At 42.0% G+C, this 24830-nt stretch overlaps 1 protein-coding gene across 1 annotated transcript in view; it reads left to right on the top strand.

Moving 5' to 3' along the window:
* The window catches only part of HGF (hepatocyte growth factor), a gene marked incomplete at its 5' end in the record, with an annotated part of 73459 nt that overhangs the window by 34529 nt on the left and 14100 nt on the right, over positions 1-24830 (top strand). The window contains 4 exons of the mRNA XM_083366622.1: positions 3545-3603; positions 8573-8747; positions 16896-17023; positions 22259-22361. Of these exons, the coding sequence (XP_083222748.1) occupies positions 3545-3603; positions 8573-8747; positions 16896-17023; positions 22259-22361 (465 nt within the window). The remainder of the gene's footprint in view (positions 1-3544; positions 3604-8572; positions 8748-16895; positions 17024-22258; positions 22362-24830) is intronic.

Here is a 24830-nt window from a genome sequence, read left to right as displayed (position 1 = left end):
TAGAAGGCCTCCAAGGACCCTTCCAATTTGGTTATTCTGTTAAAATAGAACAAACTTGTATGCTGGACCCGACTCAGGTTTGCCTCTGTCCAGCAAATGCTGTATTTTCCCAAGTCGCCTGTGCAATGCTTACAAGGCCGTCTATCAACAAGTTATTGAAGTAGCAAAAAATAGTAATAATAGTAAAAAAAATCTGAGAAGCAATTGTTACACGCCTTGTCTAACAGGTGTTATTTTTATGCTAGCTGTTAACATGTAAACCCAAGTTGGAAGACTTCTCTTGGGAACACAAACATCTGCTGCATTTATAGATGTCTGGATATTACGTATCTCCGTGTTTAGTTTCCAAACGGTAACCAATCAAATTAAGAGACTTTTTTTTTTTAACTCAATACATATGAAACAGTTTCAGTATGGGTTTTTTGACAGTGATCCCGAAATTACCTTCATGTTTTTTTCTCTTTTAATGTTACTTCTTTATGCATTTTTTCTCTTTTAATGTTACTTCTTTATGCAGCTACAAAAGTGTTATGAACAGGTTATGGTAGGTCATTGCGCTTATGAAGAATGTGTTGGTTAATATTCAGTATTTTAGCAACTAATTCTAAAGAGTGTCGTTCTGGTTGATCATGCAGTCAACCAGATGTTTAGACTGGGTTTGGTATTTTTGTCCACCTATCAAGGCCTTCCGAAGGATTAGGAGAGGCAGTTGTTGTGTGATGGTGTTCAAGGTATTGATTACAGGATGTAAGATGTTCTAAGTCAAGCTGCCTTTCGCAATTGACTAATGGCGAATTTGTCAATCCCGATGGGGTTCAAGTGGTGCTCCAGTTGTTTTTGGGATTGCATCCAAGGTGGCTATTGCTATTGTACTATCCTGGCCTTCTTTTGCCACAATTGTTCTACTTCTATTTGTGGGTCTTTGCATTTGGTGATTTTTCTAGTTCTTTCTCTTCTATTCTGCTATCTCAAGGTGCTGCCTCATCCACTATCTAGACTTTTATATGCTTTTAAATTAAATTTTCTTTTTTTTATTGGCTGGCAAGCATCCTGCAATTGTGGTGGCATATAAATTGGATGAGAGAGAGAAATAAGAAGAAATGGATATAGACAGGATATAGATAGATAGATAGATAGATAGATAGATAGATAGATAGATAGATAGATAGATAGATAGAGGTAGATGACAGATAGTGTGAGAGAGAAATAAATAAAGATGATAGATAGATAGATAGATAGATAGATAGATAGATAGATAGATAGATAGATAGATAGATAGAGGTAGATGACAGATAGTGTGAGAGAGAAATAAATAAAGATGATAGATAGATAGATAGATAGATAGATAGATAGATAGATAGATAGATAGATAGATAGATAGATAGATAGAGGTAGATGACAGATAGTGTGAGAGAGAAATAAATAAAGATGATAGATAAATAGATAGATAGATAGATAGATAGATAGATAGATAGATAGATAGATAGATAGATAGATAATTGATAGAGATATATAAATGACAGATATAGATAGATGAGAGAGGGAGGGAGAAATAAATATAGATAGAGAGATAGAGAGAGGTAGATGACAGATAGTGTGAGAGAGAAAGAAATAAAGATGATAGATAGATAGATGATAGATAAATGATAGATAGATAGAGATAGATAGATAGATAGATAGATAGATAGATAGATAGATAGATAGCATGCAATGAGAGCTCATTCATTAATTCATCAGTCTGAGAAATGTGAAATTGGAAATGAACTTGCATTGACTGTGTTGCATCCCATTACAGTCTGGAATAACAATTCTTAAAGCATTTCTTTTTTCTGTGAGTCATATCCAGAATAGAACAATTCAATTCGCATTATTGGAATTGTCCAAATTCCTGTCCATCCTACTTACCATTGGAGTTTCTGTTCATTGTATGAGAAACACCATTTGAATCTATGGTTGCAAAAAAAATAAAATAAAAATAAAAATAAATCAGGATTCAGGTAGCTCGTTTCCCGTCTAACAAGCCTTGTTAAAAGGCAGAATCTTTCATAAGCTGCAACTCACCTTGTCAGATGTGTAGAGTTGCCAGACCGAGGTAGCATTTAAATTGGACTATGGGGAGGGAAGAGAGTGGAAAGGATCAAGAGACTGCTGAACTGCATATATCAAAACTCTTCATCTCAGACCATCTCAGAAGGTCTCAACAAACCCAGTGGGCTTTTAGCACACCACAATTGTGAATTGATAAGGTGGTGGTGGTCTTCGATGTAACTTGTATAGACACCTTATCTTCCCTTTTTTTCCTCTATCACACCCCAGCTGAAATCCTGTTTTGGTCTAGTCAGTCAATGACTCTGATGCCGCTCACGTACATTTATGGTTTTCAATGAAATGAGTTAGTCAGAAAAGATGGAAGCAGACTGTTGATGTTACATTTTGGTCAGTGTTATCTCTGCTTGAACACTATCCATCTTTTCTTAGTTGATACTGTGGACGTTCCATGTTCCCATTCTGAAGTCAGACTTCCAGTTGTATCAAATTGCCTGGACTTAGAGATCGTTGCTGTTCCTCAATGGTCAAATACAGTGGTGGGATTCAGCCAGTTTGCACCAGTTCGGCACCGGTAGCTAAATTTTGCTGAGTTTGGAGAACCGGCTGAATGCACACTGCTTCTGGAAGTCCAGTCTAGGCCTCGGCAGCCTGGAGGAGGCCTCCCAGGCCTAGAACGGGCCACCAGAAGTGCATGGATGCCACTTATGAATAGACATTCCAGGCCTCAGACACCTGGAGGAGGCCTCTCAGGCCTAGAACAGCCCACTGGAAGTTTGTGGATGCCACTTCCGGATGGCCATTCTAGGCCTCGGATGCCTGGAGGAGGCCTCCCAGGCCTAGAACGGCCCACCGGAAGTTCATGGATGACACTTCCAAAAGTCCGTTCTAGGCCTCAGAGGCCCAGGCCTGCATCCAATAAGAGAACCAGTTGTTCAGGTATTTCAATCCCACCACTGGTCAAATAGTTACCTCCAATGCCATATTGTGTCAACTTCCTTGTGGAACTTCTTTCTATGGGTTTTCTTTGAAATATGTGAAGGAGGCGCTGTTTTCTTCACATTGCTGCTCATTCAATTGAGTTGCTACAATTTATTTTTTAAAATCCCATTTATATCCCGCCCTTCTCCGAAGACTCAGGGTGGCTTACAATCTAAGAAGCACAAACCAACGTGCTTAGCAGTAGCCTTCATTCTATGTATATGCCTGCTTATTAGGGCTTTCACACACACCCCAAGCGGCATTATTACAAAGTCAGCTTATTGCCCCCAACAATCTGGGTCCTCATTTTACCTACCTCGGAAGGATGGAAGGCTGAGTCAACCTTGAGCCTGGTGGGACTCGAACCTGCACTAATTGCAGGCAGCTGGTGTTACTTAAGGAGGCATCAGCCCACCGCTCCACCAAGGCTCTTTTTGACTATGGCCATCTGTCCCTAAGCCCTTCTAATATATTTCATGTTGGGTTTATGGCTGATTGTACCTCTGCCTGTTGCCAGGGAGAAGGACTTTTCAGGCAGCCCGTATTCCTCTGTCACAGAAATGTCTTTAGATTCCTGTAAAGGGTTGTAGAGCTGCTTTTTCCCCCCCGAGTTGTCGTCAGCCTTTAAGCAAGGAAAAATTAAGATTGTTATGATGTGATGCATGTTGAGTCATGTAGGCCAGGGGTCTTGAAACTTGGCCCTTTTATGACTTGTGGACTTCAGCTCCCAGAATTCCTCAGCCAGCATGTCTGTCTGAGGAATTCTGGGAATTGTAGTCCACAAGTAATAAAAGGGCCAAGTTTGAAGACCCCTGACATAAGCACTGGAAGAATTCAGGGTTAAAATAAGCTTGGTGGTTTTCTTGCAGACGTTTCATGACCTAACTTGGTAATATCATCGGTGCTAGAAAGAAGGGTGGGGGGAGGAGGAGGAGGAAGATTGGGGAGGGATCCTTGGTGTTCTCTGAGGTTGGCTGTTTTCTTGCAGATGTTTCATTACCAAACTAGGCAACATCATCAGTGGTAGAAGGAAGTGTGGGAGGGAGGGAGGGAGGAAGAAGATTGGGGGGTCCTTGGTACTCTCTGAGCTTGGCTGTTTTCTTGCAAATATTTCATTACTAAACTAGGCAACATCATCAGTGGTAGAAGGAAGTGTGGGAGGGAGAGAGGAAGGAGGAGGAGGAGGAAGATTGGGGGGTCCCTGGTACTCTCTGAGCTTGGCTGTTTTCTTGCAAATATTTCATTACTAAACTAGGCAACATCATCAGTGGTAGAAGGAAGTGTGGGAGGGAGGGAGGGAGGAGGAGGAGGAAGATTGGGGGGTCCTTGGTACTCTCTGAGCTTGGCTGTTTTCTTGCAAATATTTCATTACTAAACTAGGCAACATCATCAGTGGTAGAAGGAAGTGTGGGAGGGAGGGAGGGAGGAGGAAGATTGGGGGGTCCTTGGTACTCTCTGGGCTTGGCTGTTTTCTTGCAAATATTTCATTACCAAACTAGGCAACATCATCAGTGGTAGAAGGAAGTGTGGGAGGGAGGGAGGGAGGGAGGAGGAGGAGGAGGAGGAGGAAGATTGGGGGGGTCCCTGGTACTCTCTGAGCTTGGCTGTTTTCTTGCAAATATTTCATTACCAAACTAGGCAACATCATCAGTGGTAGAAGGAAGTGTGGGAGAGAGAGAGGAAGGAGGAGGAGGAGGAAGATTGGGGAGGGATCCTTGGTACTCTCTGAGCTTGGCTGTTTTCTTGCAGATGTTTCATTACCAAACTAGGTAATGGCAGCAGGGTTTGCTGTCAACTGACCCGACTACTTACTAGCACTCATGATGTTAATGAAAACAACTAAGCTCAGTAAGAACAAGGAGAGTAACTCAACCAGTCCCGTTGGACTTTCAAATGAAAGGTCATCAGGAAACAGATGATATAGACAGGAACATCCATGGGGGGGTGTCAAAAAAGTCAAAATGGAAACCCTTCATTATGTCATTGGAGCCCTGTTCCATCCCCGAGGGGGGGGAAAAAAGAGAGCAGGCTTTGATTACTGACGTTCAAAATTTGGAAAGAAGTTTTGAAAGACAAAAAAAAAAGAGGACATTTGTAGATACTTTGCAAAGTTCATTTCTGGACTCGGTGACATGACAAGGAGAGGGGAGTCTTAAAAATCAAAAGCTGCACGCCAATTTCCCCTCAGCGTGGCAGCATTAACAATAAAAGTAAAAGATATAGGGCAAAACAAAAAAAACCCACCCAGATCTCACCTAAAAGTCGGTTGATCTTGGAAACTCTTGAGAATCAAGGTGGAGTTATTATTATTATTATTTTTAATCCTTCCTGTTGCAGACTGTGTTGGGAATTCAGAAGCTTTAAGCACACGGATCCTTCTTTACCATTAACTCTCCTTAGGAAATGAGGCTGAACAAGCTTGGCAGGAAATTATGCAAAACCACCATGATAAAGCATTTATATGCATTTGGGGAAAAATAAAACTGGGCCTCAGGAAAGCATCAATAGGCTGCAAAGTGTCTTGATATGTGTGAATGGAGCCGGTGCAGTCCCTTAAAATAGCAACAGGAGTATGTAATCCTTCTCTGCAGCAAATTTAGTTGTACTTGATTCCCTCCCCCCCCCCCACGCCCAATTGATGGTTATGAATTACTTCTTCTGTATCATCACATAAACACTAGTGTAGCACTAGTGTAAAGTGCATTCTGGTCACCACAATGTAAAAAAAAAGATGTTAAGACTTTGGAAAGAATGCAGAGAAGAGCAACAAAGATGATTAGGAGACCAGAGGCTAAAACATACGAAGAACAGTTACAGGAACTGGGCATGGCTAGTTTCATGAAAAGATGCATTGGGGTGACATGATAGCGGTCTTCCAATATCTGAGGGGCTGCCCCAGTGCTGGGACTCAGCCAGTTCACATCACTTCGGCAGAACCGGTATATAATTTTTTGTTGCTCAGGCCCAGAATGGACTTCCAGAAGCAGCGTCCACACAGAGAACCGGTTGTTCACATATTTGAATCCCACCACTGGGCTGCCCAAAAGAAAAGTGGGGGCAACCTCTTCTCCAAAGCACCTGAAGGCAGGACAAGAAACAATGGATAGAAACTAAACAAAGAGAGAATCAACTTAGAACTAAGGAGGAATTTCCTGACAGTGAGAACAATTAATCAGTGGAACAACTTGCTTCCAGACGTTGTGAATGCTCCAACACTAGATATTTTTAAGAAGAGATTGGACAATCATTTGTCTGAAATGATATAGGGTTTTCCTGCCTGAGCAGGGGGTTGGACTAGAAGACTTCCAAGGTCCCTTCCAATTCTATTATTCTATGTTCTAACTAATCGAAAAGACATAGAAGAAGGTTTGGAGGTGTGCAAAATATCCACCATTTGGGTCAAAATCACACATGTCCCACTCAGTTTCATACCACTTTGCAATGTTAGGATGCATATACAAAAAGGGGCCAGGCTTACATAACTGAAGTGCAATAAGGTAGTTTCGCTTACAACCATTCATTTAAGGCAAGGGTCCCCAACCCCTGGTCCTTGGACTGGTACCGGGCCACGGCATGCCAGCAATCGGTCCACACAAACAAGCAATGCCCCGTCCACAGGATGCAGGCAACACACAAAAGCACGCTTCCTATGGTCCGTGGAAAAACCTCTCTCCACGGAACCGGTCCCTGGTTCCCAAAAGCTTGGGGGCCTCTGATTTAAGGACCATTCAAAGTTACAATGACACAAGAAAAAAAAACAAGACTTATGACGGGTCCTCAATTGTTGCATCATCGCCTCGGTCACAAAATTTGGGTGCTTCACAACTGATATGTATTTACAATGTTTACAGTGAGAGAGCCTTGGTGGAGCAGTGGGCTAATGCCTCTTTAAGTAACACCAGCTGCCTGCCATTAGTGCAGGTTCGAGTCCCACCAGGCTCAAGGTTGACTCAGCCTCCCATCCTTCCGAGGTAGGTAAAATGAGGACCCAGATTGTTGGGGGCAATTAAGCTGACTTTCTAATAATGCCGCTTGGGGTGTGTGTGAAAGCCCTAATAAGCAGGCATATACATAGAATGAAGGCTACTGCTAAGCTTGTAAGCTGCCCTGAGTCTTCGGAGAAGGGCGGGATATAAATGGAATTAAAATTAAATTAAAAATTAATTACAGTGTCTTTGGGTCATGTAATCACCGTTTTTGACCTTCCCAGTCAGAGCCCCACAGGCTAAATCAATGGGGGCAGCTGGATGCCGTTTATGCTTGTAGGATTCATTTAACAATTACAGTGATTTGCTTAAAACTGTGGCAGACAAAGTTATAAAAGAGTGCCGTGGTGGTGCAGTGGTGAGAATGCAACATTGCAGCCTAGCTCTGCATTCTAACTGCCAGCAGTTCGATCCTGACCATCTCAAGGTAGACTCAGCCTTCCGTCCTTCCAAGGATGAGGACCTAGAGTGTTGGGGGCAACATGCTGACTCTGTAAACTGCTCAGAGAGGGCTGTGAAGCACCGGGAAGTCTAAGTGCTATTGCTAAAATCCGGTAACAAACACTTTGCTTAACATTGTTGTTATGTGAATCATTGCAACTGCTAAGTTAGTAACGTGGTTGTGAAGTGACTCTGGCCTTCCCCTTGACTTTGCTTGTCAGAAGGTCATAAAAGGGGATCGCGTGATCCTGGGACACTGCAACGGTCATAGACATGAGTCAGTTGCCAAGCATCTGAATTTTGATCATGTGACCATGGGGATGCTGCAATGGTCATAAGTGTGAAATAGGGTCATAAGTCACTTTTCCCAGTGCCATTGTAAGTTTGAGTGGTCACTAAATCAACTGTTATAAGTCAAGGACTACCTGTATTTGGATAATCATGGCTAGCTATGTCTATCGATGATTTATGAGTTATTGTTGGGAAAAGTAAAGCTTTAGACCAGGGGTAGGCAACCTTGGCTGGCTCAGTAGGCAACTTTGGCTGGCTCAGGAATTCTGGGAGTTGAAGTCCACGAGTTGTAAAAGAGCCAAGGTTGCCTACCCCTGCTTAAGACCAACTTTCGACCACTTCATGCCCTTCAGATGTATTTAGACTTAAGTCCCTATACTAGTTCGCATATTTCCTGAACTTTCCAAAAATTATTGGAGCTAAAATCCTAAATTCCTGGAAGACACCAATTTGGAGAAGGACGTTAATTTAATTTATATTTTGATTTGCTCCAACAAAATAATTCTTTCTCATGAATGGAAGCAAATATATGTGTCCCAGGACAATGTTGCAGAATCGAACAACTTCTCTGTACTATATCCATTCCACTGGAAAGAAGTTCTCTGAGAACGGACTTTAAGAAGACTAAACCTCTGGTCCTGGTGTCTGATCCAGAATAGATCCTGAAACTTCCTCTCTGTTTTTAAGGGTTGTCTTCTTTTTCTCCAGGAGATCTTAAATTTGTTGCATCGGAGTTGCAAGAATGATGGAAAGTTCTAACAGTCTATCTCTTTGCATCCAGAAAGTTTTCAGAAAGAAACAATCATTGTCCCGTTCTCTTTTTCTAGCTCAGAATGTGGTGCGCAGCTCCTCGGCGGTAATCGAAACAACGGAGTGCATTCAAGGACAAGGAGAAGGCTACCGGGGTACCGTGAACACCATCTGGAGTGGGATTGAATGCCAGCGCTGGGACTCTCAGGTGCCTCACCAACATAACTTCACGCGGGAGAACTTTAAGTGCAAGTGAGTCCCCCACTTGAGTAACACGAGTAAGGGAAGACTGGTTGACCACCATATGGAGAGCAATCTTTAAGGTTTCTGATCCAAGGGCAGAAATTAGTGGTATTATGTCTTTTGGAATTGTTTGCCATCACACCTCTTTAACAAGTTGACATAAAGAACACGGTGGCTCCCAAGGTTAGAATGCTTGGCTGCCAATTGGCGGGCATGTCGTGTTTGAAACCTGTTGCTGCCGTGAGATGGGGTCACCTGCCATCACACGTTCCAGCTCCTGCCAATCCAGCAATTCGAAAGCGGGCGACTGCGAGTAGATTAATGGGCACCACTTTGGTGGGCAACTTCACGGGGACATGAAAGGTGCCCTCCGTTGGGTGTCCTCGGTGCAACATTGATATCACTGGCAAATCCTTTTGCCACAGAACCACTTTGATGCTTCCGACCCTGGGAAACAAAACCAACAAGTTTGCATGTCATTTTTGCCGTAAGAAATAAATTCTCTCTAGTGTTGTATCTGTTGTGGAGAGGATCCACGGTTCTTTCTTATGTAGCGTTCCAGGCTGATGGATTTGTGTGACATCCAGTTTGCAGCCTTTGTGTCTCATTTGGGGTGGGGCAATAATATTGGCAGAAATGTGTTGGGTTCTCTGTATCCATTTCTGACACGTTCTCTGAGCAGATGAATTCTTATAGGTATGTCTTGCAAATGGCAATAAAATTCCCTTTTTACAACCCTGTAATCCCCTTAATTTCGGGTAGAGTTGGGGTGACCGGATGGAGCTGATCATTTACTGGCTGGATGCCCTTCCTGACACCTACATGGAGTTCGCAGCAGATTTTTTTTTCTTTGTGCCCTGATAGAGAAACATCTACCTAGGACTGAACTCTCAACCTTCCAAGTGGGAGGCAAGGGTCTTCACCACTAGGTCACCATGCCTCTCTGTCCTGTCAATAGGAATATGGTGGCTGTATGTATGTGCAGATATTTGGACCAACATTCCTACAGTTGACTACAGCTGGGAGAACTGTACACAAGAGTTATGTTTCTTTTTCCTGATCTTGGACATCTCTTCTCCATCTTTCTGTATTTTGGGAGAAGGTGCAGCTTTGCCTTCCCCCATCACCGGCTGCTTAGTTGACCTGAAGGAAACCTCATTCTGTCACATCTGTTCACCTGTACATAAATTGGTTGAAACAGTCCAAGCCCTACCATCAACTCTTCCCCTCCTAATTAGGATTGCTGCTGTTCTAGAAGCTCTTGTTGTATGGAACCACGATCTTCTGAAGCTCTTTGTTCTTCATTACTTAAATTGATCGGCTGCTTCTTGTGAAAGGATTCACTCTCTGTATCTTCAATCTTCAGCAGGACTTCCCAATGACCAGAATCTTGTTTGAGGGTAAGTGAGGCTTAATGTGTTATGTGCTTCTTTGGCAAAGGCAATTTTACTCTGACCAGGAGAAGAGAATATTTGTAGCTCAAGGTTGAACAGTCACATCCTTGGTGCTCTCTGAGCTTGGTTGTTTTCCTGCAGATGTTTCATTACCCATCTAGGTAACATCATCACTCCTGGAAATGAAACATCTGCAGGGAAACCTCCAAGCTCAGAGAGTATCAAGGACCCCACAATTTTATTTATTTATTTTATTATGAGTGCTGTAGTGTGATGAGAAATTCTACTTGTTCACCAGGGGATGCTCCATTTTGTATTGATTTTTACACAAATCGTGTGTAAAGATGTGGATTAACTATGGGCCCTGCTGTATGAATTCTTTCCTCAGCTTGATCAGCTGTGGTCCCATTTAATTGTCAACTTAACTCTTAGAATCTGGTTCTGATGGAAAATAAAAGATGATGGTTGTGGTGTGAACGCCCGCAGAAACACAAGGATGAGTGAAGGCACTCATCCCATCATCCATTGTGAGCCAGAATTAGAAACATGACGCCATTGGAGCTCCAGAATGGAAAAGATGGAGATGTTCCGCTCTCAATAAAAGAAAATATTTATAGCTCAGGGTTGAACTGTGGGCTCCTTGATGCTCTCTGAGCTTGGTAGTTTCCTGGCAGACATTTCATCACCCGACTAGGCAACATCATCAACGCTAGCCAGTTCTAGTATTTTTAATTCGAGTTTCACATAATCTGGTAAAATTTAGCCAAGACATATTGTGCTTTTGTTTCTTTTTCCCACCAGGATGTGTTGTGATTCAGGGTCAGCCTGTGGGTTCGGCAGTTGGGTCAAACGATTCAGAGGAGGAGGAAGGGGGTGTTGGAGAGGTTGCTGAGGGTAGCCTTGAGGCTCCGCAGAGCCCTCAGCCAGGCCCCTCCCATCTGGTTATGATGCAAACCCAGCTGTGTGAGCCTGACAGCGTGGATGAAGATGACCCACAGCTGGCCCTGTTCAAGGACGCCCGACGCAGGAGGCAGTCAAGCAGGAGTAAACAGAGGAAGGCAATGGAGCACCTCGGAAGGAGGCAGAGAGAAGCCACGCCTTGAACTGTATAAAAGGGGAATGCGTGGGAGGGCTGGTTTGCTGAAGGCAACCATTTGAATAGCTCCTGTTTCATGGTTCGTGTTTGCTCTGTTTTATGTTAATAAATTTGGCAGGCTTAGTTCCAGCCTCTTGCCGTTTTGTAAAGGGGTTGTCCCTGCCTTTTCTGCAGGGCCGGTAGTAGGCTGGTACAGAACAGGATGCACAATTTAACATTGTGGCCTTTAGTCTACGTCCCCAGTGAAGATCTTAGGACGTGATAGTTACAACTTGGCTTCCATTTGAATCTTCTTGTTCTTCCATGGAACATGCTATCCAAATGCTGGTCAGCTACTCCAGACCTCGTCACCAACCAGGCTGAATACAGTGGAATTAGCAGCCATGGTGAAATTGAAAGCCACTCTTCTGGATGCGCTTTTATCAAGGGGAGAGATGTCCCTGACAGCTGGAACTCTTTGTCCATTCTTTGAAATGCAAAACTCATTTGCATTTGGAAGATTACACACCGCAGATGGAAGATGGAAATGGAAACAACCGGCAGTTGGAATGTGGGAGACAAGGACTTTTGAGTTGGAATCAATCCTGGCTGGTATGCAACCTTTCGAAAATTGGTCTGGTGGAAACCGGATGGACAAACTGTTGCCTGTTTCTAGAATTTTGTATGTTTCTACATTAAAAAAGAAAAGAAAAGCTGGAAGTATGGTGTTAAGTCTTCAGTGTATGCTCATTCACAGAAACCTAAGCTGTCCCTGTTTGTTCCTTTTTAATGGCTGGCACAGAAACGCACTTTTTCTTTGGTGGGCTTTTTTTGTTTGCATCAATATATTCATTATTGGTCTATTATACTCATTTCTTACATTTTACTCTGCGACCAACGTGGTTTCCTACTTTTCTATGTAGGAAGACTTTAAAAAAAAAAAAGCAGTTACAAATCAACTCGTCTCACTGATTTTTTCATCTCTTCTGTAGGCTACTGTTCTCTTAAGAAAAAAGAAAAAAAAACCTAGCTGAAAGTCTATTTGCAATTATCTTCACTTCTGCCAGCTCAGAAATGCTGAGAGCAGGAAGACACCACTTTAGGTCCAACAACAATAGTAAAAATTGCTTCATTTCACACTAAAGGAAAATAGGGGAGAAAAAAAATCACTATTCAAAACATTACATGTCAATAAGAACACTTCTTCTTCTTCTTCTTCTTCTTCTTCTTCTTCTTCTTCTTCTTCTTCTTCTTCTTCTTCTTCTTCTTCTTCTCCTCCTCCTCCTCCTCCTCCTCCTCCTCCTCCTCCTCCTCCTCCTCCTCCTCCTCCTCCTGCTGTATTCTCTCTTGTCTGGTATTCTGATGTTCTCCTCCTCCTCCTCCTCCTCCTCCTCCTTCTTCTTTTTCTCCTCCTCCTCCTCCTCCTCCTCCTCCTCCTCCTCCTCCTCCTCCTGCTGTATTCTCTCGTCTGGTATTCTGATATTCTCCTCCTCCTCCTCCTCCTCCTTCTTTTTCTTCTTCTTCTTCTTCTTCTTCTTCTTCTTCTTCTTCTTCTTCTTCTTCTTCTTCTTCTTCTTCTTCTTCTTCTTCTCCTCCTCCTCCTCCTCCTCCTGCTGTATTCTCTCTTGTCTGGTATTCTGATATTCTCCTCCTCCTCCTCCTCCTCCTCCTCCTCCTCTTCTCCTCCTCCTCCTCCTCCTGCTGTATTCTCTCTTGTCTGGTATTCTGATATTCTCCTCCTCCTCCTCCTCCTCCTCCTCCTCCTCCTCCTCCTCCTCCTCCTCCTCCTCCTGCTGTATTCTCTCTTGTCTGGTATTCTGATATTCTCCTCCTCCTCCTCCTCCTCCTCCTCCTCTTCCTCCTCCTCCTCCTCCTCCTCCTCCATTAATTGATGTTAATAAACCACTGTACACAACTGTAAACAACACTGGATACAACAGTGATCCAACCATAGTATTTACTATAAACTTTTGTTTTTGTATCCTGGAACTCAGCTTGGTTGGTTTTGTGAATGGGTTCCAAAGGTAGTTTGTGCAAGTTTTCAAAATGTAGAACTGTAAAATATAATTATTAAAAGTATCCAGAACAAGTGATAAAACTTGTTCAACCTGGACTGATCCTAAGAAAGCGAAACATGATCAGATCTGGTTAATACTTGACTGAAGGACCACCGGGAAAATTTGAATTATAGGTGAGATTAGGAAAAAAAATTTTTTAAAAAAAGACAAAATGACTGGACGGTACCGGTTGCCAAGAAAACATCAAGAGTCAGCAGGAGTTGAGATTGGTTTGAGGAAGTAATTCACACCGTAAAGAGGAGGCTTTCTTAGAAATTGAAAGTCTGGATTTTGGACTGTTGGTCTTTGCATGCAGGAATAAAATGAGGAGTTATAGAGCCCTGTGTTCAGGTCTCAACATGTAATCCTTTTTCACTGGGTTCTGCTCTGCTCAGTAAATTCCATGGGTTTCTGTAGACCTTACTTTCAGATTAAATGTGCAAAGAAACCAGGGTTTAAAAGTCTCATTGCAATCTTCTGGGTTTTTACTCCAAACAATGTCCTGCTTCAATCAATCACGAAGGATTGGAGTGAGCAAATTCAAGAGTTCAGCCAAGTGTGTCTAACGCTTTGCCTTCAAGTAAAAGCATAAACAAATCTGTGAGAGTTTCTCCTCCTTATAATAGTAAGCCAAATTTCATACATTGTATTTATTAGTATGGGGGGTATCCCCTATAAATCCTTTTTTTCCCCCAGAAACCTTTTGGAACCATGCAAGAAAGGAATTAGGGCCTGGTTCCTGTAACCTGTCTCTTGGGCGCCCTTAGAAACTTCAAAATATTATTTTGGACCGCAGTTTAGCAAAAATAGTGGCATAACTCTACAATCTCGCTCTCAATTTCTGTGTCCTTTTGATGATACTGTGTTTTCCTAGCATGTTACAAAAATGCCTCAGGCATCTAAATTAAGAAAAATCAAACTTGAATAGTCAGTCAACACTTAAAGTGTTGAAAGCTGACAGGATCTGAGGACTTCCAGTCTTGAGGGATTTTCTCTTACAATTTCTTCAAAAATGCAGATGGGGAGATGTAATGTTGGAAACAGGCTCATGTGGGCCCATTTTATTCTTGACCGTTGTCCTGAGTGATGACCAAACAGTCTTTCAAAATGAAAAGCTCTACTGTACTGAACTCGGTGGGGGGGGGAATAAATGGACAGTCATATTTGCGTTTTTCCAGAGGGGTATAACTTTAATATAAGCAGAAAGTTTGTTTTAAGGAGATTCCCCAAAGATCAGATACTCAGCTGCAGTGGGAACACATGGATAAAGTTTCTGAAGGCATATATTCTGTACGATAGGGTCCAGTTTCCTAATTAAATTAGTGACAAAAACTCAGGGGCTGATTATATCATACCAACATCCATTCAGAACAATAGGTGGGAGCTTATTTTGGTAGTGTATTAAATCTGGCGTTAATAATGGGTTTCAGATGTGGTTGAGATTTGTAAGGAAGCCTTTGCAATAAGCCCCAAATTAGTATAATACTGGTTCTTAAGATGCTGTTGTTCTGGCCTCGATTCCTAGTGCTGGTTATCTTGAAAACATATGTAGACATGGAATATGTGCTTTGGGCTGTTCTGTGAGTTGTACTGATGTGGGTGCCTTCCTATTGGTTGATTGGTCTGGTGATAGCTGGCAATTGGCTGCTGTTTCCTTGTGCTGCCAAGCCCTCAGCTCCTAAGCACCTGATAAGCTGGTGGTAAATCAGCACTCCTGTTGACTGATGAGGGACCCGTTTCCCAGGCTTCAATCTCTTCCCTGACTGTTTTTGTACCTGCTCGGCTGACAATCTTAGTAGCTGTGAAATTGAATGTGTGTCCTTGTTCACTGCAATGAGTTTGGGTCTCCTCGGTTGACGGCTCACTTGTGTTCTTGCACATAGACATATCAAGCAATGCAACGCAGCATTGGATCTGAGAGACTGGATATTTGGGGAGAAAATAGGTAGTCGTTGGCTTGACATCCATTCATTTAGCAATTATTTGAAGGTATGAAAAAGTAATTTATGGCCAGTCCTTGAACTAAACCGTTGCAGCACGTCTAAGGTCACATGATCAAAATTCAGGCATTTGGTAATGGGCATCCTATGTATGATGGTTGCAGCATCCCAGGGTCATGTGATCCTGGGATCCTTTCCAGCTGGCTTCCCATAAGAAAATTCATTAAGGAAGTCAGATTCGCTGAACAAATACGCGATTCACTTAACAACTGCATTAATTTGTTCCAACCTGTGGCAAAACAGGTTATCAAATTGGGTGAGACTCTCTCAACTGCCTTTTCCTAGCCATGGAAATTCTAGCCCAGGGGTAGGCAACCTTGGCTCTTTTATGACTCATGGACTTCAACTCCTGGCTCAGGAATTCTCGGAGCTGAAGTCCACGAGTCATAAAAGAGCCAAGGTTGTCTACCCCCAGTTGTCATCATCAGTCAAGGACTACTTGCCCTCATGAAGTTCAGGGGACAAAGTAGCAAGCCATTTGATGGTGGCCATCTGAGAGTTATGAGTGATCCCACGCTTCCTTGCATTTCACAAATAGAGTCATTAAAGTCATTTTATTTTATTTATTTTATTTTATTTGAACTCCTTTTGGCATTTAGTTGTTCGCTGTGCCTCATTATGCTATGTAGATCCTTCTTTTCCTTTGGTTTGTCTAATATATCTTTCATAGTTTACACACACACAAACACACAAACACAAACACACACACACACACACACACACACAATAAATTTGGATTGCTGACAAAGAATTAAAGGGAGACTGATATAGCTATTTTATAAAGCCAGTTTGGTCTAGTGGTGAAGGCACCAGGCTAAAAGTTAGGACACCCTGAGTTCTAGTCCTTCCCAAGGCCTGAAAGCCATCTGGGTGATTTGGGGCCAATCACAAGGAGATGTTGAATTCTAGTCCCACCTTAGCCATGAAAACCAACTGGATAGCTTTGGGCCAATCATAGGAGACTGTGAGTTCTAGTCCCACCTTAGCCATGAAAGCCAGCTAGGTGATTTTGGGCCAATCAGAGGAGACTGTGAGTTCTAGTCTCGCCTTAGTCATGAAAGCCAGCTGGATGGATTTGGGCCAATCACAGAAGACAGTGAGTTCTAGTCCCGCCTTAGCCATATAAGTGACCTTGGGCCTATCCCTCTCTTTCTCAGCCCAGCCTACCTCACAGGGTGGTTGTTGTGAGGAAAACAGTTGGTGGAAGAATATTGGATGCGTTCACCACCTTGAGTTATTTGTAAAAACTAATAACAGTGGGATACAAGCAAATAAAAATAAATAAAATCCTCATCTATTAAGAGTTAGACCTTGGACAGAAAATAAATATTTAAAAAGCATCTTGGGCAGTTTCTGGTAATGAACATGTGAAATGGAATTATTTCTGTCAATGTTGCCAAAGCCCATACTACTATAAATTGAAATAATTTTACTAGCTGTGTAGCTCTGTGTGTGTGTGTGTGTATGCACGCTTGCTATTGTTGTTTTAACACATTCACTTTTTGGCAGAATCGAGTTAGTGACACCGTTATCAAGCACGTTTTCTTCCTTATTGTGGGAGAAACGCAGCAGTTTGCCAGACATACGTTAGCACATTTATCATCCTCTTATTATTATTTTTCCCCCCTCAGGGATTTGAGAGAGAACTATTGCCGAAATCCAGACGGAGCTGAGGTGCCCTGGTGTTTTACGACTAATCCAAATATTCGGATTGGAGATTGTTCCCAAATCCCGAAATGCAACACATCCACTGAAAAAGGTAACACCTGCTACCTAGATAAGGAAAGTTTAAAATAATATACCGAGGATTGTGATAATCTACCCTGAAGTGATCCTTGGAGCGTGATAGAGATCTGGTTAAGTACGATGGCTGGTAGGAAAAAGGTACATAATATTGTAGCTAAGCTGACGCATTCACAAAATTGTTGTGTTGTGTTGTGTTTTTGACAATGTGTTGTGTTGTGTTGTGTTTTTGACAATGTGTTGCTTCTTGGCAGATGCTTCAGTATTTGATATGTTATACAGAAAAGATACATGATGCCAGAAAATGGCTAGAAACTAATCAAGGAGAGAAGCAACCTGGAATTAAGGAGAAACTTCCTAACAGTGAGGACAATTAACCAGTGGAACAGCTTTGCCTTCAGAGGTTGTGGGTGCTCCATCACTGGAGGTTTTTAAGGAGAAACTAAACAGTTACTTATCTGAAATGGTATAGGTTCTCCTGCTTGAGCTGGGGGCTGGACTAGAAGACCTCCAAGGTCCCTTCCAGCTCTATTCTATTCTAAAAGACACTGACACCCTAGAAAGAGTGCAGAGAGGAGCAACAAAGATCATAAAGGGTCTAGAGCTGAATCATACGATGAATGATTCCAGGAGCTGGGAATATTTTGTGGGATACTGAATGGTCTCTGATATTCGTGGTTTTCTTGCGGACATTTCATGACCCAACTAGGAAACACCATCAGTGCTAGAAGGGGGTGGGGTTTGGTCTTGGTTAATATACCAGTGTCATGTTGGTGGTTCTTGGTGATTCCTTAATTAGGCTGTTGTTTATTGTTTGATAAGGGACGCGGTGGCTCAGTGGATTAGGACGCTGAGCTTGTCGATCAGAAGGTCGGCAGTTTGGCGGGTTGAATCCCCAGTGCCGTGTAACAGAGTGAGCGCCTGTTACTCGTCCCAGCTTCTGCCAACCTAGCAGTTCGAAAGCATGTAAAAAATGGAAGTAGAAAAATAGGGACCACTACGGTGGGAAGGTAACAGCGTTCCGTGCGCCTTTGGCGTCTAGTCATGCCAGCCACATGACCACGGAGATGTCCTTGGACAAGTGCTGGCTCTTCGGCTTTGAAACGGAGATGAGCACCGGCCCCTAGAGTCGGAAACAACTAGCTCGCATGTGCGGGGGAACCTTTACCTTTACCTATTGTTTGATAGTTTGTCTGTATTGCTAGTTCCTTAATTCAGGTATTGTTTACTGATGGACTGTTGGTCTAGTGTTAATTTTGATATTCACCTCCTTTTCTGGACCTCTGCTTATCTATATTTTGTGTCGATGAATGTGTTTCTGATTCTCGATCACTTAATAAGTAGTAGATTACAAATGGCTTTGCTTTCTACTAAACATTTTTCTCTTGGGTTCATTGATCCTCAGCTGGCTGGAAATAAACGTAGTAGTCCTCTGATAAAATCTGTGATCTATACAGCCCTGCTGGAAAATTTTAGAGACTGCTACTAGATGTAGGATGACAGGGATAAATGTCAGGAATTTAGCAAATGGTTCAGTAGGTGCTGTAATTGTTCCGGCTGAGAGACTCAGCAAGATGCCATCAAAGGTTATCTTGGTTTAACTGTTATCAGAAAGCTACCGTGGTGAGAATTGCACAGAAGACTTTTACAAGCTCCTATAGCTGTAGGTTATCCTGAGAAATTTACTCTGTGTCAATGTGAATGTATACATCTCTTGTTCTTGTTCTAACCACTCAGTCATGTCTGACTCTAGCTGACTTTATAAGCAAGTTTTCTATATGCATATATTTCTATATATCTAAATATTATGGAAGAGGGAAATCGCAATATATTTGACAAGCAATGTCCATCAACAATTGAATGGCAGGAAGGGTAGACCAACAGCCAACTTGCCATGGTCAAGACATTATGGCCAACCTGCCGTGGTCAACTCACTGAGGGACAACACACCATGGCCAATTTGCCATAGGATCAAAGAAATGGTGGACTAGGTCATTAAGGAAAGGATGCCAAAGGAGAGACAAAAACTAAAAAAAATAATTATTATTATTTTAAATAATTAAATCGAATTATTGAATTCAGTTGTTGCCTGTGGTGAGTTGGCCTTGATGAGATGTCCTATTCCAGCAGAGAAAGGAAGACAGTGTTCATCTACTTTAAGAGGTGCAGATCTTAGCTCCAAGAATTTCCCAGCCAGCATCCTGAGGAATGCTTCAAGTTCCCAAGTTTGAGAAACTTTATAAAGTTTTTATTTTGTAGTCATAGCTGATGGCAGCATCGACCCAAACCTTGACTGATGTTCAAAAAGTTAAGCAGGATTAGACCTCGGTACTTTCAGGAGAGACCTGAAAATCCCAAACTAATGTTGTTTTTTGAAAGAAAAATGTGGAAGAAGGCATGGGTAAATCACTTCTGGAATGATGCCAAGAAAGCTTCGTAGACCTGCCTATAAAGTCACCAAGAGCCAAAGTTGACTCAAGGGATCTTTTGCTTTTATCTAGCTGGTGGTCTCTGGGTTTTAGCAAATAAGCAAAGGCGCTCCCACAAACTGCTGCAGTGTGCTGAGAACATCTGGATATAAACCACAGTGCTGAGATATCTTGGCAGATTTCAAATACATTAATGCATTGGCTGACCTTGTCAGGTTCACAGTCAACAAATTACCATTTAAACTAAAACATCTCTAGTACATCTGCAGGAGATGGCAGGAAGAAGGCACTTATTTATTCCTGGATTACTTATTTGGGTGTCCTCCTAGATTCACAGCTCTCCTTAGAAGATCATATAGGAGCTGTGACTAGGGGGGCCTTCGCCCAAGTTCGCCTGGTGTGCCAGTTGCGGCCCTATCTGGACCGGGATGCCTTGCGTACAGTCACTCATGCGCTCGTGACCTCTCGTTTAGACTACTGCAATGCTCTCTACATGGGGCTGCCCTTGAGGACTACTCGGAGGCTTCAGCTGGTGCAGAATGCAGCCGCGCAAGTGGTGGTGGGGGTTTCCCGATACTCCCATGTAGCACCTCTACTCCGCGAGCTGCATTGGCTTCCGGTTGCCCTCTGGGTGAGATTCAAGGTGCTGGTAATGACCTATAAAGCCCTAAATGGCATGGGTCTGGATTACCTACGGGAGCACCTGCTGCTGGCATCAACTTCCCTTCGTCCAGTGCGCTCCCACAGAGAGGGCCTCCTCAGGGTGCCGTCGGTCAAAGCGTGTCGACTGGCGGCCCCCAGGGGGAGGGCGTTCTCTGTGGGCACGCCAGACCTTTGGAACCGTTTACCGGTTGAGCTCCGGATGGCTCCTGACCTTCGCTCCTTCCGCCGTGACATAAAAACTTACTTATTTGAACAAGCCAGCCTGGTCTGATGGGTGTGGGGTATTTTAATATTAATTTTATTAATTTTTATTGTAATTGGGCTACATTATTTAATTCTTTCTTAACTTTTGTACATTGTATTTTTATTGTATTTATTGCCCTGTACACCACCCTGAGTCCTTCGGGAGAAGGGCGGTATAGAAATTAAATAATAATAATAATAATAATAATAATAATAATAATAATAATAATAATTATTATTATTATTATTATTATTATTATTATTATTATTATTATTATTAATGTTATTGTTGTTGTTGTTGTTGTTGTTGTTATTATTATTATTATTATTATTATTATTATTATTATTATTATTATTATTTACATCTTGAGACATGTTTTTTGAGCTTCAAACCTATTCATCCATTAGAACAATTAATCAGTGGAACGACTTGCCTCCAGAAGTTTCAGGTGCTGCAACACCGGAGGTTTTTAAGAAGAGATTTGATCACCATTTGTCCAGGGTGGTATAGGGGGTTGGACTAGAAGACCTCCAAGGTCCCTTCCAACCCTATTATTCTATGTTTTATATTTTATATAAAACTAATGCATCTAACATGACAGGGACAAAGATGCAGGTTTAAGGAGTTGGACACTGCAGCATCAGAGGTTGCCTTGCGTTGACTTGTAAATGGGTCATCAGAAATGCAGCAGGAATGATCAGAATTGGCTGGTTTTTATGTGCCATGTAAAATACAGTCTCCTCCTGTGGAGACACATAACATATTCGGAGTCATCAAATGTGGAATACGTGATTATAGAACCAAGGAGATACTTCCTGACAGTGAGAACAATTAATCAGTGGAATGGCTTGCCTCCAGAAGCGGTGAATGCTCCAACACTAGACGTTTTCAAGAAGTGATTGGACAGTTATTTGTCTGCAATAGTATAAGATCTCCTGCCTGAGCAGGGGGTTGGACTAGAAGACCTCCAAGGTCCCTTCCAACGCTATTACACTGTTATTCTGACCTGTCTTGTACCCATCCTCCCATGGAATTTTACACATCAGTTCATATTTCCTATTAAAGTATCCCACTGATCTGTATTAATCTATGTTGTATTAACTTGCATGGTATACTCTATATCAGAGATCTCCAACCTTTCTCGGTTGGCTGACGGGAGGGAAAGGGAGGGGGAAGCATTTTACGTGTGTGCAGGTGCACACGCACAAACGGGGCCACGAGCAAGCACAACGCAAACAGGGCAGTGCTAGCGCCTGTGGGAAGCATCCAGAGAAATAAATATTTGGGGGAACATTAAAAAGGCAGAATATATTTCCCCAAAGAAATAACGGAGAAGATCTTTAAAAAAAAAAAAGGACAGAAACCAGTCCCAGCCCCTCTCCCCCAAGCAGAAAAGTCAGCTTTTAGAAATGCAAATTCAATAATCCATCCAGGAAAGTTGGAGAAACGAAGCTAGAAATTAAGAAGACAAAGACCCCTAAAATCTGCATATCCCCCACCCAAATTTTAAGGGCAGGAGACATAATAGGATTAACCCACCAATACCAAAAGGGCACCCTCAGACTCAGGTCAAAGTACATAACACAGGAAATACAAAGCCTCAAACAGGAACAGGGAACCAACCTCAAGAGCCCCAGAAGGCATAAAAACCCATCACTCTCCTCCATGTGGTCAGCTATCTCAGAGCCACATTTCTGTCTGACTGTGCTCTTCAATAAACTGAAACCTTCTTTCTAAAGCAGTCGCCATTTTGATTGTTCCCAGCTTGGACTGGACCCAAATGGAAGATTTTTCTTAACTTGACTTAAGGAAGATCTAGAAAGAATTGCTTTGTCTCAAATGGGAGCAAGTGATCACACAATAGTTACTCTTTAACAACCTTGACCTGGTTTTTCTTTTAATCCAAAACACACAGATTGTTTCCGAGGAAATGGGACGAATTATATGGGCAATTTAGCCCAGACACGGTTCGGCTTGACTTGCTCTATGTGGGATAAAAACATTCAGGATTTAAGAAGGTATGTACAAAATTAATTCAAAGTTATATTTTCTCCTCCTAGACAGGGGGGAATATTGTAACATATCATACAAATGCCTTCCAGGTTTCAGGCTTTGCAGCTTTAGCCTTGATTTATTTTCTTTCTTATTAATTGGATATATTCTGTTTTTGTAGAGGGGGTGGCTGTTTTAAGAAAAAAATGCAGACTATGTGATCAGGGAAGAGAGAGATTTAGGAAGAGTTACAATTAAACTCTGTAGTCAACCCCAAATTCCCTTTTCACTGTTTTTAGAATACCATCTTGTCATCTTATGCAATTATTTAAAAGTTTGTGTTTTGTTTTTGTTTTTTAAAAAAGAACCTAAGAAATTATGAGAGTTTAGTAATAGCAATAGCATTTAGACTTATATACCGCTTCAGGGTGCTTTACAGCCCCCTCTAAGTGGTTTACAGCATCAGCATGTTGCCCCCCAACAATCTGGGTCCTCATTTTACCAACCTTGGAAGGCTGAGTCAACCTTGAGCTGGTCAGGATTGAACTCCTGGCAGTGGGCAAGAGTTCTTTCTTTCTTTCTTTCTTTCTTTCTTTCTTTCTTTCTTTCTTTCTTTCTTTCTTTCTTTCTTTCTTTCTTTCTTTCTTTTGTCTATCTATCTATCTATCTATCTATCTATCTATCTATCTATCTATCTATCTATCTATCTATCTATCTATCTATCTATCTCCATCTCTAACTGATTTCTGTAGCTGTCCATTTCAGCAAAGAACTCAGGGAAGCTCACAATTCCGAAACATATATATTACAATGAAAATCTTAAAAACAATGTAAAACAATGAGAACAACAAAGACCATTAATACATTGAGAGAACGTTAGAATCCACCATGCTGCATTTCCTCTTTTGAGTGGGATTTCATAGGTGCGTATATCATATCAAGGCTGTACATTGCATATGGCTTGCTTATTATGGCGACATATCAATGTTTCTCCAAGAAAGCTACAGCAGACGAGATGCCTACATCCTATTTGATCACTCCTTTGTGACAAGCTAGGATTAAGAAACAGTGACTGGTCCAGATTTATTTCAGAATTAGCTACTTTGGAATCCAGGTCTCTCTGAACTAAATGCAACCATCTTCTAGAATGCGGTTGGGACAAAGCTGATCCTTCTTTGATGCAATGATCAGCTGGGTTGGCCTTTACATAAAAGTACTTTGGTATACACAGTGTTCTTTTGTGGGTTTCTCCAGTACACTTATGAATGCCAGTTCACAATCCTTTCACCACACTCAGACTGCTCACTTCTAAGACACATGCATTTTCCCCCCCAACACACACACCATAATTTCTTGGCCTCAAATTTGAGAAATGGCTTCATAAATTTTGGTTCTTCTGCAGGGTTATTTGGTTAGAAGCGTTGAATTTAATGGGGCTTCTATTTGTTCACCCTTTATTGTTTTCCATCCCAAAGAGCACGGAATGCAACTTTAATGTGTGCACATCTGCATTTCAATAGATATTTTTAAAGTCCTGATTATATAACAAGTGGCATGTTTTGTCACTCTTAATTTCTAATTCTTCTGTCCAATTTTTGTTTACGAACAGCTTTTCACCATGTTTTCATTTAGCATTGTCTGAAAAGCCAGCAATGTTCATTTGATAACTATTAAAAACCAATTAGAGGAGCGTGTATTATAATTCTAGTAATTTTTTTTTAAAAAAAGATGTAGAAATAAAAACTAGCAAAAGCTAATAATCAGGAAGAGAGATAAAGAGCAAAAAGGAAGGTAGGAATAGAGGGGCAGAAAGGTATAAAGAAGAAGAAAGGAAAATATGTACGAAGAATGACTTCCCACTTCTTCTTCCAAGGATATAAGAAACACATTCAGCTCTTAGTTCAACATGTAATCCAGTGTCCATTTTCTCCCCAAAAGGGGAAAAACATCTCTTTATTTTTTTTATTTTTAACAATCATCAACTCCATATGTTATAATTTGACTTTTTTTTTTCATTTCCTGGCAAAGGTCCCCGAATGGCTTCCAATTGCAGATAAATTGTAAGAGAAGATCAGGCAGAGCTGAGAGTGAAGTTGAGCAGTTTAGGGTCATTCTGTTTCCACATGCGCTCCAAGTCCAACCCCTCTTGAATTCCGTTGACCCCTGTCTGGCAACAATTTTGTGTTGAACTTTAGTTGACCAGATTCTTTGGAATAAGCTTGAAGAAATCTTCTATGCTGCAACCCTACGAACGGGGCTGATTCTTTGTGCCTGACATACATTTCTTTCACAAGAGCCATTTATTTAGCGATCATTGGCTAAATCTCTCTCGCTCTCCCCTCACCTATCTATCTCCCCACCAATCTATCCACGCACCTGCCTGCCTGCCTGCCTGCCTATCTATCTATCTACTGCAGACATGTCAAACACAAGGCCCGGGGGCCGGATGCGGCCCGCGAAGTGGTTTCATGCGGCCCGCGAAGCCATCCTGGAAA

The sequence above is a fragment of the Vipera ursinii genome (assembly GCF_947247035.1).
Source record: "Vipera ursinii genome assembly, chromosome: 6".
Lineage (NCBI taxonomy): Eukaryota > Metazoa > Chordata > Lepidosauria > Squamata > Viperidae > Vipera > Vipera ursinii.
The sequence above is the reverse complement of the archived record's forward strand: the minus strand, read 5'-3'. Positions and strand labels throughout refer to the sequence as shown.